General features: G+C 38.0%; 1 protein-coding gene across 1 annotated transcript in view; it reads left to right on the top strand.

Moving 5' to 3' along the window:
• Capsl (calcyphosine like) overlaps window positions 1-7,403 on the top strand; it is a 30,991-nt gene extending 23,588 nt beyond the window's left edge. Inside the window, exon 5 of the mRNA XM_028895074.2 lies at window positions 1,340-7,403. Within this exon, the coding sequence (XP_028750907.1) occupies window positions 1,340-1,441 (102 nt within the window). The 3' untranslated portion in view covers window positions 1,442-7,403. The remainder of the gene's footprint in view (window positions 1-1,339) is intronic.
• The last annotated feature ends 9,566 nt before the right edge of the window (window positions 7,404-16,969 follow it).

Here is a 16,969-nt window from a genome sequence, read left to right as displayed (position 1 = left end):
TATTTGAGATACTTAGATCTGGGATACTTAAAAAGCCTTATTTTTATTACTAACAAAATATATATGCAGCATTATTTAGTATGACAATGAATATGAACAATGTTTATTGAACACTTATCAACTGGCTATTGTGCTAAGGGCTTTACAAATATCTTATTTAATAGACATAATAAATGTGTTCATAAAAGTGGCTCAACCTTATCTGGGTTCTGGGAATTAAACCCAGGTGCTCTTAAAGAATACCCAGTGGTCGTATTGCTGAGCCATCTCCCCATCTTAATAACATCTTAAAAACATAAGGAATTGTAGATACAAACAAATCTATGGCAAACTCTTTCATAAAGACAATAGTTCCTATGTGTATGCTACTTATTTGTGTTTACAGATGGGTGACCACAGATCTACTATTCACTGAGTTCAGTGTCATTTTTTCCTGGTACCTTTCACTGGTTTAGAGGGAGGAGGTTTGGGAATCAGTATAGCTAGACATTGTAAGTCACGTGAATATTTTTGGTTAACTTACAGCTTTTTTTTAAAAAAAATTTTGTTCAAGGAGCCCCTGTAGTAAATAAAAGAGATATTAATGGTCCCAAAGACTGGTGAGACATATTAAGCTGTTACAGACTAGAAACAATTCTCCAGTTATTTATGAGTTTCCTTTCTTGTGATGCTGTTAGTCTTTTGACTTAGAGGTTGGCCAACAGCTATTAACTCATAAGACTTCCTTTCTTTTTCCTAAAAAGAGAGTCATCTCAACCATGGCATGGATAGACACCTCTGCTGATATTCCAAAGACAGTCATATGCACAGTGTGGAGAGCCTGGGGATGGGGGTGGGAAGAGAGGAACAGCTGGTAATGTTTTTGCTTACTCTCAGCCTTCAATGAGCAATTCATACCTGTAAAATGCATGCAAATCACATCACACATTTTACTAGAAATTGCTTTCTTTACCCATAGGAAAAAGCATTTCTTGAAAAGGGAGACACTGTTTATCCTGACATTGGACATGGCTTGCTTCTGACATGTGCCAGAAGGACAGTATTAACTGCAGCTAAAGAACACCTACAGCTACCAGTTCTTAAAGAAAAGATCACAACCCATGCCTCACCCTCCACTCAGGGTGGCTTGGATGTTATCAAGGCTTATTTTTGTCCTGAGCCCCTTTCACCACTGACCTTAACTTGGTTTGGTCTTTACTTTTGTTTTAGGTCTGTTCCTCAGCTGTAATCACACACAGCAATCCTTGGTGGTAATGCCCCTTTTCTTTACAGGAGTGGAAGAGAGGTCTCCACTAATAAAAGAAGCAAAGTGTCCTTTCTCTTTCTCACTTCACTACAGGTGACCCCTGAGGAGTTCATGAACTACTATGCAGGTGTGAGTGCATCCATTGACACTGATGTGTACTTCATCATCATGATGACAACTGCCTGGAAGCTCTGAATGCCTGACCCATGGAGACAGCCACGTAACTCCAAATGATCAAACCTCAACCCCCAAACTCAGAATGATATTTTATTTCATGTTCATTGCACAGCTTCTTCTTTGCCAACACAGTATATTTTCTAGGGCTGACATAAGAGCAGAAATAAAGTCACTAAGTAATTAACTGTGGACTTGACTCCTCTGACACTGTTTCCTTATCTCTAAAATAAGAATTACTGAAGTTACAACTCTAAATTTTCTAACACTGTGGCTGTGTCATGCAGGTATTCAATCAACTTGGAATGTCGCTCTTGGTCATCAGTGAAATTTTGAATACTGTAACTATGACCTTGTTTGTCCAGAAAGCCAATATATTTTCACCTTTAAGCTATGTGTAAGAATCCCTCTATTTGTATAGTGGTAAAATCTTAAGGGGTTTAGTCTCGATTTTGGGACCAGAAAGATTATACTAGACTCATAATTTCTGCAAGTGAATCTGGAGTTTTACTCCTCAGATCTATGGAAGCCTCCTTTTGGCAAACAGAGTGAACATGAAGATTGGATTGTTGTTTTCTATTGGTTTTAAAAATACTGATGTAAGAGTGGAGGCCATTTTGTTGAATGGTAGACCTATGCTCTAGTCCTCCCTGTGGCTGGACTTGTGAGCTTGTGCTGGACCCTACTATTTTATGTGGAGCAGCTTCACTGTGGTAACTAGCAAACTTTCTTTTGGTACAGTGTTTATCTAATTCTTCCCTATTGTCAGCCAACCATGAAGACAATTCTGTTTACACAAAGAGGATGGGCATGACCCAGACTAAAATCATAGAACATTCCAAAACAGATTCTTCATGATACTTGATGCTGTATGATTCAAATCCTCCTTCCAGCACTCATCACTGCTTGTATACTATTGACATGAGAGAATCAACCCATGAGGGACTAATAGATATAAAGGAAGCCTCAGAAATGAGAGAAAAGGAGCCTGAAGCTGCAGCTCCTACTCTTCATGATCTGTGCTTGGGGGCCACAGAAAACATAGTGAGTAAATTCTGGTTGAAGTGCTGAGATGAATTCCTAGTGGCTTTTGTTGCTCAGAAGTCTTTTCTACAAACCCCATCTCTGGCTGTCTCTGTGCATTGGTTTAGGGACATGAATTTAGTTGATGGTGTCTTCAAGATCTTCTGGATTTAGGTGGTTCAATAAAGAGAGTCTGAAGATACTTTGTAATTTTAAATTTTACTCCCATTATTTACCTTTTATCTTACACACTTCTTTAAGTTGAGATCAGGATAGATATTAATTTAAGACCTGTTAAAATAGGTGTTACAGGATGAGAAATTATATCAGTTCTTTTATCAGTGCATCTTGCTTTGTTTCTTGTTGGGGAAGCTCAATTTATTTATCTTAATGGCTAACTGGAGAAGAGACTTTTTATCTTGAGATTGGGCGTGTCTTCATATCATAGAAAGTCAGCTTTCTTCCCATTAATTATACAAGCCATGCTTTCCATGGATTTACTAACTAGTCTTCTGTAGAGGACGGCAGGGCAACCGATACCAAATGTAATGAGAAAATATTTAGAAATCACATAGAAAGCACAAATATGTAGGAAAGTATCATTTTTAAGCATGTGCCCTGCAAAGTGTAGTTAAGGAGAAGTCTGCTATTTCCTAAGCATGGTGGGTTTCAAGCTTACTGCTCTAGATAGATTTGTGTCGTTGATTCTGGGTATGACTCATGTCTTGCTTAACGCAGGCTACAGAATGAGCATGTGATTCTGAGCAGAGCCTGGGTTGCAGCTATCAGCTCTGTCTCTTCCAGTGATATTTTGCTTCCTGTCTAATGAGGGTACAGGGTACAATGATCTGATTTCAGATAACTGTTGTGAGAGATCTGTACACTATGTGAAGGTGTATTGCAGTGGTTGGTGTAATAAAAAGCTGAAGGGTTAAGAGCTAGGCGAGAGGAGTATGCAGGTTTCCAGGGAGAGAGAGGAAGAAGAGGAGGGATCTAGGTGCACAGGAGATGCCAGGAGACCTGGACCTGGAGAGGAAACAGGAGGTACAAGACGGAAGAGAGGTAATACCACATGACAGAATGTATATTAATATAAATGGGTTACTTTAAGTTTATAAGGGCTAGTTAGGAATAAGCCTAAACTGTAGGCTGTGCTTTCATAATAAATAAGTTTCCGAGTCATAATTTGGGAGCTGCCTGGCAAGACAGAAAAACACTCATTACAGATAACCCTTGTCTCACAGTGCAAATTCAATTGCCTCACTTTCAGAGCTTTAGGTGCTGGATTCAGGAGCAAGATTCCACCAAGGTCTTCTTACCTTAGAGAAATAAGACCTCTTAAGAACCTAATGTCTAAGGAACACTGTACTCTTATTTTTTTTTATCTAATTTATGACTTCAGAATCTAATTTTTAAGGAACACTATACTCTTATTTCTGATCTCATCTATGATTTCTTACACATACAGTCAAAGATGACTTATTAATTTACTCTTTCTAGTAGTTACGGAAGAAAGAGAAAAGAACCATTTTAAAATATTTTCTAACAACTTACTGAACACTTTTCCAATTTATTTAACATCTAGATTTTAAGCACAGTTCCATTTGCAATATGAAAAGTAACCACTTTGTTCTGAATACAAGACACAAGAAAAACCGTCAAAGCATTTCTAGGAAGCACTTTCCTACTGGACTTGGACCCCATTCAGGAAAGAAGAAAGGATAGAATTAGCATATTTTATGAAATAAAACTAATGCACATAAGCATTTCCAAATTAGAATCTTCAGACCAAGCCAGCCTTACTGATACTGAGTTTACACTGTCTTTTTCATGACATAACCCTGTGTAAGAGCAGGAAGAGACTTAGCTACCATGTCCTTGGATTCCATTCTCAGTGCAAATGAGAAACAAGATGTGCTGAGTTATGTACAGACTGGAGTAGAATTTCTGTCAGTCTGAAGGACTAGTTTTTCACTGCTGTCTTGCCCTTGGCGGGATCTTCCAACCCCTGGGTAGCAGTTTATTTGCTCTGTGTTATTTATATGCACAAACACAGTTATATTTCAAACTTTAACATCAGCATTGAAGTCAAGAGTGCGTGCTCTCCACAGAGCCTGCCAACTGACTCAACATGTAAAGTGACTTGCAGGTAAAAATATCTTATTAATAATTATTTATTGAGCTCCAACCATGAAGTGTGGATGGAGCAGTGAATTAGGTGCAACCAGTGGCTTTTAAACAAAGCTAACACCCAATAGTTGTTAATAGACTAGAGGGGGTAGAAAGAGAATAATACAACCCCAGCACTGAAGTTCCCCTCTCCATCCCTCATCCAGCCTTGCAAGCTAGACAGCAGGAACCCATCATATGGCATGGTGTAAGGGAATTATAACTCCTGAAAGTCTATCAAGACAATGCAAGCATAATTTCCTCCTATTCTTGGAGGCAGATAGTAACCCTATCCCTTCAGTTGTCTTGGCCCATATAGATTGCCTCATTGGACCATGAGAGTACAAGCAGGAAGTGACCCCACCATCATGATTCTACCTACAGTTAATCTGTTATGCTGATAGTTAATCAAGGAAAGAGATTAAATTGTCCAATATATTATTAGGTGGTGTATGGGTACTCTTCTACTTCTGTTTGATAAAACTGTATTAACATTTTGTGACTCATATATGCTCTAGATTTATGCAAATCTCTTTTGAGTACAGAATACAAAATACACAGCTTCCAACTTTCCAAGTTGGCCAACAAGCTTGCTTTCCTGAAAATTATTATTATTATTTTAATTTAAAAAAATCTGTTGGATGAAGCAGAGAAAAGTTCAGTCATAGAAATGCTCATGACTCAAAGGGAAAAATCAAGATGTTGAGGGGCTTTTAAATGAAGACTTCTTGAACACAGCAACAAGGTTTTAAATCTTAGAAATGCTGTGACTCAAAGTAAAAACAAATACTCTAAGGGTCTGACATATAATTGATCTGTTTGACAGACAATTTTCTTGGCATTGGTTTGACTCCTCCAAGTTACATCTATGAAAGCTGTGTACTCAGGTGAGAGCTGACTAAATTCTTTGGTTCTAACAGAATACCTCACCAAATTAAGGCTTCAAATGGCTTCTTCTAAAATAGATGACGGGTAGAATCTGTTGAAAGATATATAAGCAAATGATTGACAGGGCTTCTGAGAACGTGGTTGTGAGAAGCATTCTTTCTGGCAGTCTGGGTTGATGCGGTGAGAGACTGTGGTAAAACAGTCCTTCCTCTCTGAGAATAGCACAGCCTTCTTGTTTAATTCTCACACCTGGTTTGCCAAAGTTTTTCTTTCCCCTCAGAACAAATGTAGTGGAAGTAAAATACAGTGAGATATAAGCCAGACAAACAGTAGCTGAGTTTCTGATATGGATTTCACATCTAGCAGTATAGTAAAGTGCACCACAGGAAGACCCCCTCAAAATGTCCTGATTTTTTTTTTTTTTTGCCACGTATGTTGAATTCTTCTCCTAATTCTTCATAATAGAATTCACTGACCTTATAACGTGGCATTCAGACACTAGTATTGATCTGGGAGCATCTTACCCTAGAGCTTAGGAGGTTTCAGGGGCTGGTATCTTGGAAACGCTCAGGCTGTGTGCAGAACTCATGACAATCAGCAGTCTGAGAGAGACTCAGAACAGAATGGGGACTGAAGATTGAGAGAAAATGATGGATGGCAGAGTCGCTTGCTCCTGCCAGGGCTCTCTTGGATCTTAATGCTTCTTCACTGATGGGATAAAGTACTTCAGAAATGTGGAGTATTATCCAGTGGCAGGACATTCCCTTCGTTTCCAAGGGAACAGAGAAATAAAGTACCATTCCACAAGTTTCATACTTATTCATGTCTCAAATGTCATTTAGCAATATCATTCAAAATCCATTTACTTAAGAACATCATTGAAGCTGCAAAGTGCATGTGGTAAATCACTGAGAATTTCAGCTCTACTAATTGAAGTCATTTAGAAAGTGTTTGAGTAGAAATTTAGTTTTATTTCATCTAAACTTAAAACAAAAACAAAGCTAAGTAAACATTAGTAATGTAACAATGCTTACAAGGGCTGTGTCTGACTATATCCATATGTTTATGGGTATCTATTTGCATATAATTATAATCAGTATATTAGTCATGAAAAGGTCCCACATAGCTTGTAAAGCTTTCTGAGGCCATTAATAAGTTGTTATTTTATCATAAGACTGTAACTCAAGTTATTTTCTATACAGTGAGATGTTCCTATATGTAAACCTTATCTTGACAGCATTTAAGTAGAAATGGAATAAACATGTATTTCAAAACAGCATTATGCTTGGTAAATAAGAATTTTGATGCTATTTATACTGCAAATGCTAAATATTTTATTTAAAATAGTGTGTGCTTCTAGTGGTAAGCTCCATGCATATGAGGATATCAACTTGTCACAATGGAAACAACTGGGAAATCATCTGTTGTAACCAGAAATTGAGATTTCTGTGAGCTACCAGTTTAGGCATAACTTAATTTATATAAAAAAATTTTATCATTTGGGCACATTTTCAGTAATTTGCCTTTAACAAGTTCTGATTTTTTTTAATTAAACATTGGAAACAGAACTGTTTCAGTAAAAGAGAAGTCTAACTGTTTCAGTAAAGTTTCAAACTATTTTCAAAGTATGTTTTCTCGCATTGGCTAACATGTTGCTTATCCAGGCTCCTGGGTTGTGCTTCTGTTTTTTTTGATAAAAATGTAACATTTTATTGTAATGAACTATGTGGAACTTAACTGAAATGTATAAAGTCTGGGATAGGGCAAGTGTTTAATTTTGTGGCAACTTTGTTCTAGCTGTGTGTGTGATATTTGTATTGATGATCTCATTACAGTAAAGGTGTGCCTTTGTATTATTTATAACATTATAAATATTATTGGTTTATAAATCATTTACAAACATTGTTGGTATGATGTTTCTGTTCCAGGTGACAGCATTTTATTTTGAAAGTAATGAGTCTTTTTAAGATGCATGATGTAATTACTCATCAAATTATTATTTTGATAGCCAAAAATGAGATATTGAGATGTGATATATCATTTGCTATCACTCTTCTTTTCTCCTCTTCCCACAGGGTCAGACTATGCCCACTCAGCAGGCTCACCAACTTCTCAGCATTTCCAGCCTGGAATTATGCTTCTAGGACCAACAGGGATAGAATAACTCTATTACTAGTACAAGGAATGAGGGTGGCCAGGAGGAAGGAAGGGAGGGAAGGAGGGAAGGAGGGAAGGAAGGAGGGGAGGGGGAGGGGAGGGGAGGGAGGGATGGAAGGAAGGACGGAGGGAGAGAAGCCAGGATCTGATTCCTTTTCTTTGTTCTCAGTGTCATTGCCCAGCATAGAAAACTTATGTTGATGAAATTATGAAAAATGTACTTATTGGCAAGCCTGATGAGCTATTTCTAGTACCTTCTATATGGCTATTGTCTCACACCTGGCTATTGCTTATTGGGTAATATGCATCTTTTCCAGAGTGCTCCCTCAAGGATCCTGTAAGGTGCTCCTTCCTCTAGGTCTGTCTCTACATGTGTGTGGCCTAGACTCTCTTTCTCCAAAGCAATTATCATCTACTTGTTTATGTTATAAAAATCTTCATCTTAAGGTATAATCCTCTCTTTTTTTTTTATCCATAGAGTTTTTATTCCAGGACTAACCACAGATAATAAAATTCTTAAATGCTCAGACCCTTTATATGAAACACCAATTTTGCTCAAAACTATATGCATCTTGTACATGTACAGTATAGACATAATTCAGTTTACTCTGAATTCTTCTAATAAAACCTGAGTAAATCAATAGATAGAGAACCCATTAACACAGAGGGTTGACTGTATTAATAATGATTATGAGTATGTAGTATATAGTTCAGAACAGGATTGTCTTGTAGGATTGGCTATAGTGACAGAGCTGTTCTCCATCAGCATTTTCCAGTACTCCAGTTGCTGGCCACATAGAGTTGGTGAGCAGGGAGTATGGTTAGTGTCCCCAAGGAATGGGATTTTTTCATTAAATTAGACCTCATTTTAATTAGTATGAGCTTAAACATTGTGGCCAATGGCTACCTTATTGGGTAGCATGGTAGAAATCCCCAGATCTTATTTTACTATAAATAGTGATGACTTGGGGAAGGAGGTGTAGATGACTGAGATGAAGGTAAGTCTTTGACCGCCCACTGTAAATATCCCATTTCATAACCATTTTCAGAGGGGAAAGTTCTTCTTGACTTAGGCAATGCTGCATTATTACCAGTTGCAAATCCCATCTATAGTGAGCATCTTAGGAAAAAATGAAGTGTTCTGTGGCTCACATATTTTGACACACTTTCTCCCCCCTCACCTTTTTCCTTCCTCAGGTTTCAAAAGAAGACTTCCTGAACTACTATGCAGGTGTTAGCGCTTCTATCGACACAGATGCTTATTTCGTTTTGATGATGACAAAATCATGGAGATTATGAATTTTGCTTAACCATCTTGTTGGAGGAAATTGAGAACTCTCAGAGAACAGAATGAGTTTGTAAGGAGTCCGATATTATGGATCTTAATAAGATGCAAACCAACTCTAGACAAAGATCTACAGGCAACTGATAACTGCCAAGAGAACTTACTTCCCAGCGATGAGACTTCTGATTGGTTGGCCAATGTATAGTGGTCAGCCCTGAAATCATATACTCCAAAGCAGCAAAAATGGGCTTAGCAAGTTGTATTCATGTATTTGTGCATCTATCTATCTATCTATCTATCTATCTATCTATCTATCTATCTACTTCAATAATAAAAGAAAAAGAGTCCATCAGTTTTAGAGGGAGGGAGGACACAAGAGGGGTTGGAGGGAGGTGACTTGGAAGAGGTTGAAGGGAGAAAAGGGAGGGGGGAGTGATATAATTGTGTTTTAATTAAATATATTTTAAAAGATACAAATTAAAATGTTTGAAAAATCTAGAATTTTAGTTGCAAGAGATCTCCAGTAATCTTATTAAGTACTGAAGTGTATTCATCTCCACAAATGCTTGGGAATCTAGTTTTAAATCAGTGTGAAAGGAAGGAACAAATAAATGAAGGGAATTATGAACTGAGATTGGAAGTGGTTTTTGTATAAAAATAAATCACTTGTACTAGATATTTCTGTTGTAGATATAAATATAGATGCTCTTCACACTTGTGTTTTTCCTTGTTTTGATGGGAGTAAGATCTAACTGCAAAATTTCATGAATTTACTTATTTTACTATTTCTCTTGAAAAGAGAAACAAAGCATAGATTTTATTAAGAGATTTTCTATTCATTTTACATACCAACCACAGATTCCCCTGTCCTCCCCTCTTCCAACCCCCAGCCTTCCCCCCCAACACACCCCCATTTACACCTCCTCCAAGGCAAGGTCTCCCATGAAAAGTCAGCAGAGCCTGGTACATTCAGCTGAGGCATGTCCAAGTCCATCCAAGGCTGCATAAAGTGTTTCACCATAGGCACTAGGCTCCAAAAAGCCAGGAGTCCAATCCATGAGAGAGAGGAGGGATTCTATGAGCAAGAGACCACAACTGGAAAAAGTACAGAGACAACTGTACTTTTTCTCAATAGACCATGATTAGAAAAAGTACAGAGACAACTAGCCAAACTAGTGGAAACACATGAACTGCGGACCAATAGCTGAGGAGTCCCCATGGTACTGGACTAGACCCTCTGGATAAGTGAGACAGGTGTTTAGCTTGAACTGTTTAGGGGGCCTCCAGGCAGTGGGATTAGGACCTGTCCCTAGTGCATGAACAAAGCATATTTTAATTCTGAGAAGTACAATTTTATTTAGTTCCAAACTTTAATGCAAGGTTTTAAACTCAGCAAATTCCCATGTACAGGAAACACAAATATATGAGGAAAGGTACATGTGCTAGGATAATCTACCAGGTCAGACAGTGGATTTTCAAGGAATAAGAGCACTTATCAGCTCAGCAAAGGAAAAAGGGAGTAATGGCTACAAAGCAGATGTGTTTTACAGCTTCACCTTAGACTACAGAGATAGGTTTCATATCATTTGGAGAATTTTTCTTCCAGAATTTTCTATGTGTACAGCGTTTACATTATGTCCACCCCCCCTTCACTGCTCTAAGTCCTCCCAGATGCCCTCCAGTATCTCTCAAATTCATGATCTCTTCTTTAATTATGATTGTTACACACACATGCCCCCCCCACACACACACATAACCTACTGAGTCCATCTTATTTAGTGTTTAGTGATAGCCTTTGGGATTGGATAATTTAGTGGGGGTCTTGTCCATGAAGATTCACCTTCTCTCAGAAACTGCTGATTTAACAGTAGTTCTTAATGTAGGAATGGGGCCTTGTGAAGTTGCCCTCATCCACATTGACATATTGACTAGTATGGTCATGACACAGGTTTTGTTTATACAAGCGTATTGTTGAGATTGCATTAAGTGTATCTAGATGACTTTCAGGTACCCTACACAAATCTGTATTACAGTTTTGGAGGTTGAGTGAACTTTCAGTGATAATTTTCTTGATTATCAGAGCTAGATGAACATTACTCTTGTCTACAGGCCCTTCATGGTGGAGAACTGGAAGAAATGAGTGGGAGAAGACATGGAAGCATGCAGCTGTGCTTCTCATCCTTCACTGAGCATGTGGACACCTGGGAATTTTGTTAGTATGCTATTTCTGATTCAGAAGTTTAGGGTGGCCACTAAGCTTCAGCCATTTAACAAGTTTCATTATGATGTTGGTGTCTATGGTCATCAGAGAAGATTTTGGGTGGAGAAGGGTAAAAAGTTTCCAACTGGTGTGTTTTTGGTGTTTAGTAGACTATTTTCCCACCTTTACTTGTTCATCATAGCTGATAAACTTTGACTGCAGGGTCACCTATCTTTTCCTAGACTTTACAATCACGAGACTATGAAAACAATGTTACATAGGCATGGGCAGGGGAAAAATAAACTTCCAACTGGGGAAATTTTCAAAATTCAGGACTGGATAATGCAGACTCCTAGCTCATCACGGTTGGTGCTAAAACAAGAGTTTGACCACTGATCAATTATGGCAAATACAACCCTCCTGTTTCCTGATTAGACCAAAGATTTTCCTGGTTGGATCAAAATAGTCACACAGGAACACTGAGATCATGTCAACCCCACCAAACAAGAGTAAAGGCCATCACCCAAATTTTTGGTGGAATTAAACTCTATTTTCTGTCAGACAAGACTATCTCCCTAAATCAGAGTTTGAGACAATAGCAGTGAACACAGGAGACAGTGGGGTTTATATAGCTTAAAAAACTGCAAGATTAGGGGGCTTCCAAGGGTTGGGGGATTTTTTGGTTGTGTACAAATTTGGCTGAACATTTCAAAATTATTTGGCAAAACATCTTATCAGTATCCCGTATAGAGTATCCTGTCTAGATATCAGTCAGGATGAAGAAGTACAAAACTGAAGTCTTCTTGTCCTTAGCAAATATAAAACTAACCTATATAACCTTGCAAGACAATGATTTTCTACTTAGCAAATACTATCACCTGGGCCTATTGCTATCATTCCAGTACTTAGATTGGTGCTGTAACAACCCAGTAGCAACTCTTCATTTATCTGTTTCCATGGAATGCAGGGATACATTTCTCATTTATCTAAATTAGGAACTTTCTTTCTGAAGGGTGTTGAAATTATGTCCTTATCACAATACTATAAACTAGTTATTGATTAATGTTGGCAAATGAGAAAAATTTTATTCTAGGGGCAAATCCATCATTTGAATGCTAATTACAGTCATGAGAGATTTTTAGTCATATGGATCAGAGCAAAAGCTTTGAATATTAAAATAAGAGTGAAATTAAGCTGTTTCATGCACACATCTTGCCAGTGACACCATAATAGACTATAAAGATGTTCTCTGGCCTTTCTTTTTGAATATCTACCTGTAGAAGGAATGCTTCATTTTAGTTTCTTTAATATAGATAGTCATGAAATTGCTCAGGATACAGTCAACCTTGACTATCAGTGATGCTCGGTTTCTTTAGGGTGTCTTATATACATCTTGTTAAATTATTATTTTTCCATATGCTGAACTCTTTAAACCCACCTCTCTACAGCCATTGTTTTGTGAGATGGGAAGTGTTTGGTGAAGCATTTTTAAGTCATGTAGGCAGAACCCTTGCTAGCATAATTAGTCTCACAAGATTAGCTTAATGAAGCTTTTCACTGTGTTCTTCATGTAAAAATACAAGATGATACCAAAAAGAATTTGGACTTTGAACTAGGGCAGATTCCATCGTTCAGTGTCTTGATTTTGTCTCCTAGCTTCCAGACTGTGAGAAACAAGTTAATTTTGCTGATGAGCAACCAAACCCATTGTATGTTGCTATATCAGGCTAAGCAGAATAAGGCATCTGAGTTCTTCTTAGTTTTATTTAAATTATAATAATAATGTCAGTGTTCCTTTGTGATTATTTTCTTTTTCTTTTACTTTTTCTTTTTTCTTTTTCTTTTTTGTTAGAGTGGTTTATTGTAGCAAGAGAAAGAAAACTAAAATATTTGGCTGACCAGTATGCCCCAGGGATCCTCCTCCCTCTGCCCCCCTGAGTGCTGGTTTTTTTTTTTTTATTTTATTTTTATTTTACAATACCATTCAGTTCTACATATCAGCCACGAATTCCCCTATTCTCCCCCTCCCACCCCCTCCCCTTACCCCCAGCCTACCCCCCATTCCCACCTCCTCCAGGGCAAATCCTCCACCGAGAACTACGATCAACCTGGTAGACTCAGTCCAGGCAGGTCCAGTCCCTTCCTCCCAGACTGAGCCAAGCATCCCTGCATAAACTCCAGGTTTCAAACAGCCAACTCATGCAATGAGCACAGGACTTGGTACCACTGCCTAGTTGCCTCCCAAACTGATCAAGCCAATCAACTGTCTCACCTATTCAGAGGGCCTGATCCAGCTTGGGGCCCCTCAGCCTTTGGTTCATAGTTCATGTGTTTCCATTCATTTGGCTATTTTTTTTCAATAATTGAGTAAAACCGAAATTTATTATAAGCCACAGTCGTCCTAGGGACCTCCATGATTGATATATATATATATATATATATATATATATATATATATATATATATATATATATATATATATCCTCCATGGTTCTATGGGTTGTGGTCTGATTGTTCTTTATTTTATATCTGGAATCCACTTATGAGTGAGTACATACCATGACTGTCTTTCTGGGTTTGGGTTACCTCACTCAGGATGATTTTTTCTAGTTTCGTCCATTTGCCTGCAAATTTCATGCTTTTATTGTTTTTCTCTGCTGAGTAGTACTCCATTGTGTATATGTGTAGTGGGTAGCCATTCCAGCTTGGATCTGGAAGCTCCAACCCCCACTGAGACTCTGGCAACTGTCACGCCTACGAGGCGGGGCGAGGGGAGGTGCTAGAAACCTGAGAGCTGGATGGGCAAGCGCTCGCTCTGGGCGCGTGCTCTGCGCCTGGACCCTGGATAGTGGAGATTGATTGTGCAGAGCTCCAGAGAACACCGCTGGATTGCGATACACTTTCCCCAGACCCCCGCGACCTATCCATTCCTTCATTTGTAAGTCATCCACTAAATAAATCTTCCTTTTAACTACGTGGAGTGGCCTTTATAATTTTCCCCATTATATATGTTCCACATTTTTTCCATCCATTCTTCCGTTGATGGGCATCTAGGTTGTTTCCAGGTTCTGGCTATTACAAATAGTGCTGCTATGAACATAGCTGAGCATGTATCTTTATGGTATGAATCAGCATTCCTTGGGTATATGCCCAAGAGTGGGATGGCTGGGTCTTGAGGTAGTTTGATTCCTAATTTTCTAAGAAACCGCCATACTGATTTCCACAGTGATTGTACAAGTTTACATTCCCACCAACAGTGGAGGAGTGTTCCCTTTGCTCCGCATCCTCTCCAACATTGACTGTCATTGGTGTTTTTGATCGTAGCCATTCTGACAGGTGTAAGGTGGTATCTCAGAGTCGTTTTGATTTGCATTTCTTTGATGATTAAGGATGTTGAGAATTTCTTTAAATGTCTTTCAGCCATTTGTGATTCTTGTTTTGTGAATTCTCTGTTTATCTCTTTAGCCCAATTTTTAATTGGATTGTTCAATATTTTGATGTCTAATTTCTTGAGTTCTTTATATAATGTGGAGATCAATCCTCTGTCAGATGTGGGGTTGGTGAAGATCTTTTCCCATTCTGTTGGCTGTCTTTTTGTCTTATTGACTGTGTCTTTCGCCCTGCAAAAGCTTCTCAATTTCTAGAGGTCCCATTTATTAATTGTTGTGCTCATGGTCTGTGCTGTTGGTGTTTTATTTAGGAAATGGTCTCTGGTGCCAATGCATCTCTACTTTCTTTTCTATTACGTTTAGTGTAACTGGATTTATGTTCAGGTCTTTGATCTACTTGGACTTGAGTTTTGTGCATGGTGACAGATACGGATCTATTTGTAATCTTTTACATATTGACATCCAGTTATGCCAGCACCATTTGTTGAAAATCTTTCTTTTTTCCATTGTATAGTTTTGGCTCTTTTGTCAAAAACCAGGTGTACATATGTGCATGGATTAATGTCAGGGTCTTTAATTCAATTCCGTTGGTCCGTATGTCGGTTTTTATACCAGTACCAAGCTGTTTTTATTACTATAGCTCTATAGTAGAGTTTGAGGTCAGGGATGGTGATGCCTCCAGAGGTTGTTTTTCTGACTTCTTTCTCAGCCCTTTGATCATTTGTGTATAGGAGGGCTACTGATTTTTTTTGCATTGATCTTGTATCCTGCCACTTTACTGAAGGAGTTTATCAGCTGTAGGAGTTCCCTGGTAGAGTTTTTGGAGTCACTTATGTATACTATCATATCATCTGCAAATAGTGAAAGTTTGACTTCTTCCTTGCCAATTTGTATCCCTTTGATCTCCTTTTGTTGTCTTATTGCTTTAGCTAGAACTTCTAGTACTACATTGAATAAATATGGGGAGAGTGGACAGCCTTGTCTTGTTCCTGAATTTAGTGGTATAGCTTTGAGTTTCTCTCCATTTAATTTGATGTTTGCTATTGGCTTGATATAAATTGCTTTTATTATGTTTAGAAATGTTCCTTGTATTCCTGATCTTTCTAAGACCTTTATCATGAAGGGGTGTTGGATTTTGTCAAAGGCTTTTTCAGCATCTAAGGAGATGATCATGTGGTTTTTTTCTTTCAGCTTGTTTATATGGTGTATTACATTGACTGATTTTCATATGTTGAACCATCCTTGCATCCCTGGGATGAATCCTACTTGGTCGTGATGGATAATTGTTTTGATGTATTCTTGGATTTGGTTTGCCAATATTTTGTTGAGTATTTTTGCATCAATGTTCATGAGGGAGATTGGTCTGTAGTTCTCTTTCTTTGTTGCATCTTTGTGTGGTTTGGGTATCAGGATAATTGTAGCCTCATAAAAAGAGTTTGGTAGTGTTCCTTCTGTTTCTATTGTGTGGAACACTTTGAAGAGTACTGGTATTAGTTCTTCTTTGAAAGTCTGGTAGAATTATGCACTGAAACCATCTGGTCCTGGGCTTTTTTTGGTTGGGAGACTTTTGATGGCTGTTTCTATTTCTTTAGGGGTTATTGGTCTATTTAAATGGTTTATCTGGTCTTGATTTAATTTTGGTATGTGGTATTTATCCAGAAAATTGTCCATTTCTTCCTGGTTTTCCATTTTTGTTGAGTACAGGTTTTTGAAGTATGATCTGATGATTCTCTGGATTTCCTCATTGTCTGTTGTTATGTCTCCCTTTTCATTTCTGATTTTGTGAATTTGGGTGCTCTCTCTTTGCCTTTTGGTTAATTTGGCTAGGGGTTTGTCTATCTTGTTGATTTTTTCAAAGAACCAACTCTTTGTTTCATTGATTTTTTTTTGTATTGTTCTCTTGTTTTCTATTTCGTTGATTTCAGCCCTCAATTTGATTATTTCCTGGTGTCTATTTCTCCTGGGTGAGTTTGTTTCTTTTTGTTCTAGGGCTTTCAGTTGTGCTGTTAATTCATTGGTATGGGATTGCTCCATCTTCTTTATGTGTGCATTTAGAGCTATGAATTTTCCTCTTAGCACTGCTTTCATAGTGTCCCATAAGTTTGGGTATGTTGTACTTTCATTTTCATTGAATTCTAGGAAATCTTTAATTTCTTTCTTTACTTCTCCCTTGACCCATTGATGTTTCAGGTGGGCATTATTCAGTTTCCATGAGTTTGTGGGTTTTCTATAATTTTTGTTGTTGTTGAGGTCTAACTTTAAGGCATGGTGGTCTGATAAAATACAGGAGGTTATTCCAATTTTTTTGTATCTGTTGCCATTTGTTTTGTGTCCAAGCATGTGCTCAATTTTTGAGAAGGTTCCATGGGGTGCTGAGAAGAAGGTATATTCTTTTGTGTTAGGATGGAATGTTCTGTAGATATCTATTAAGTTCATTT

The sequence above is a fragment of the Peromyscus leucopus genome, chromosome 11, assembly GCF_004664715.2.
Source record: "Peromyscus leucopus breed LL Stock chromosome 11, UCI_PerLeu_2.1, whole genome shotgun sequence".
In the NCBI taxonomy this organism is placed as follows: Eukaryota; Metazoa; Chordata; class Mammalia; order Rodentia; family Cricetidae; genus Peromyscus; species Peromyscus leucopus.
Note: the sequence above shows the minus strand (reverse complement) of the source record. Positions and strands in the feature narration are given on the sequence as shown.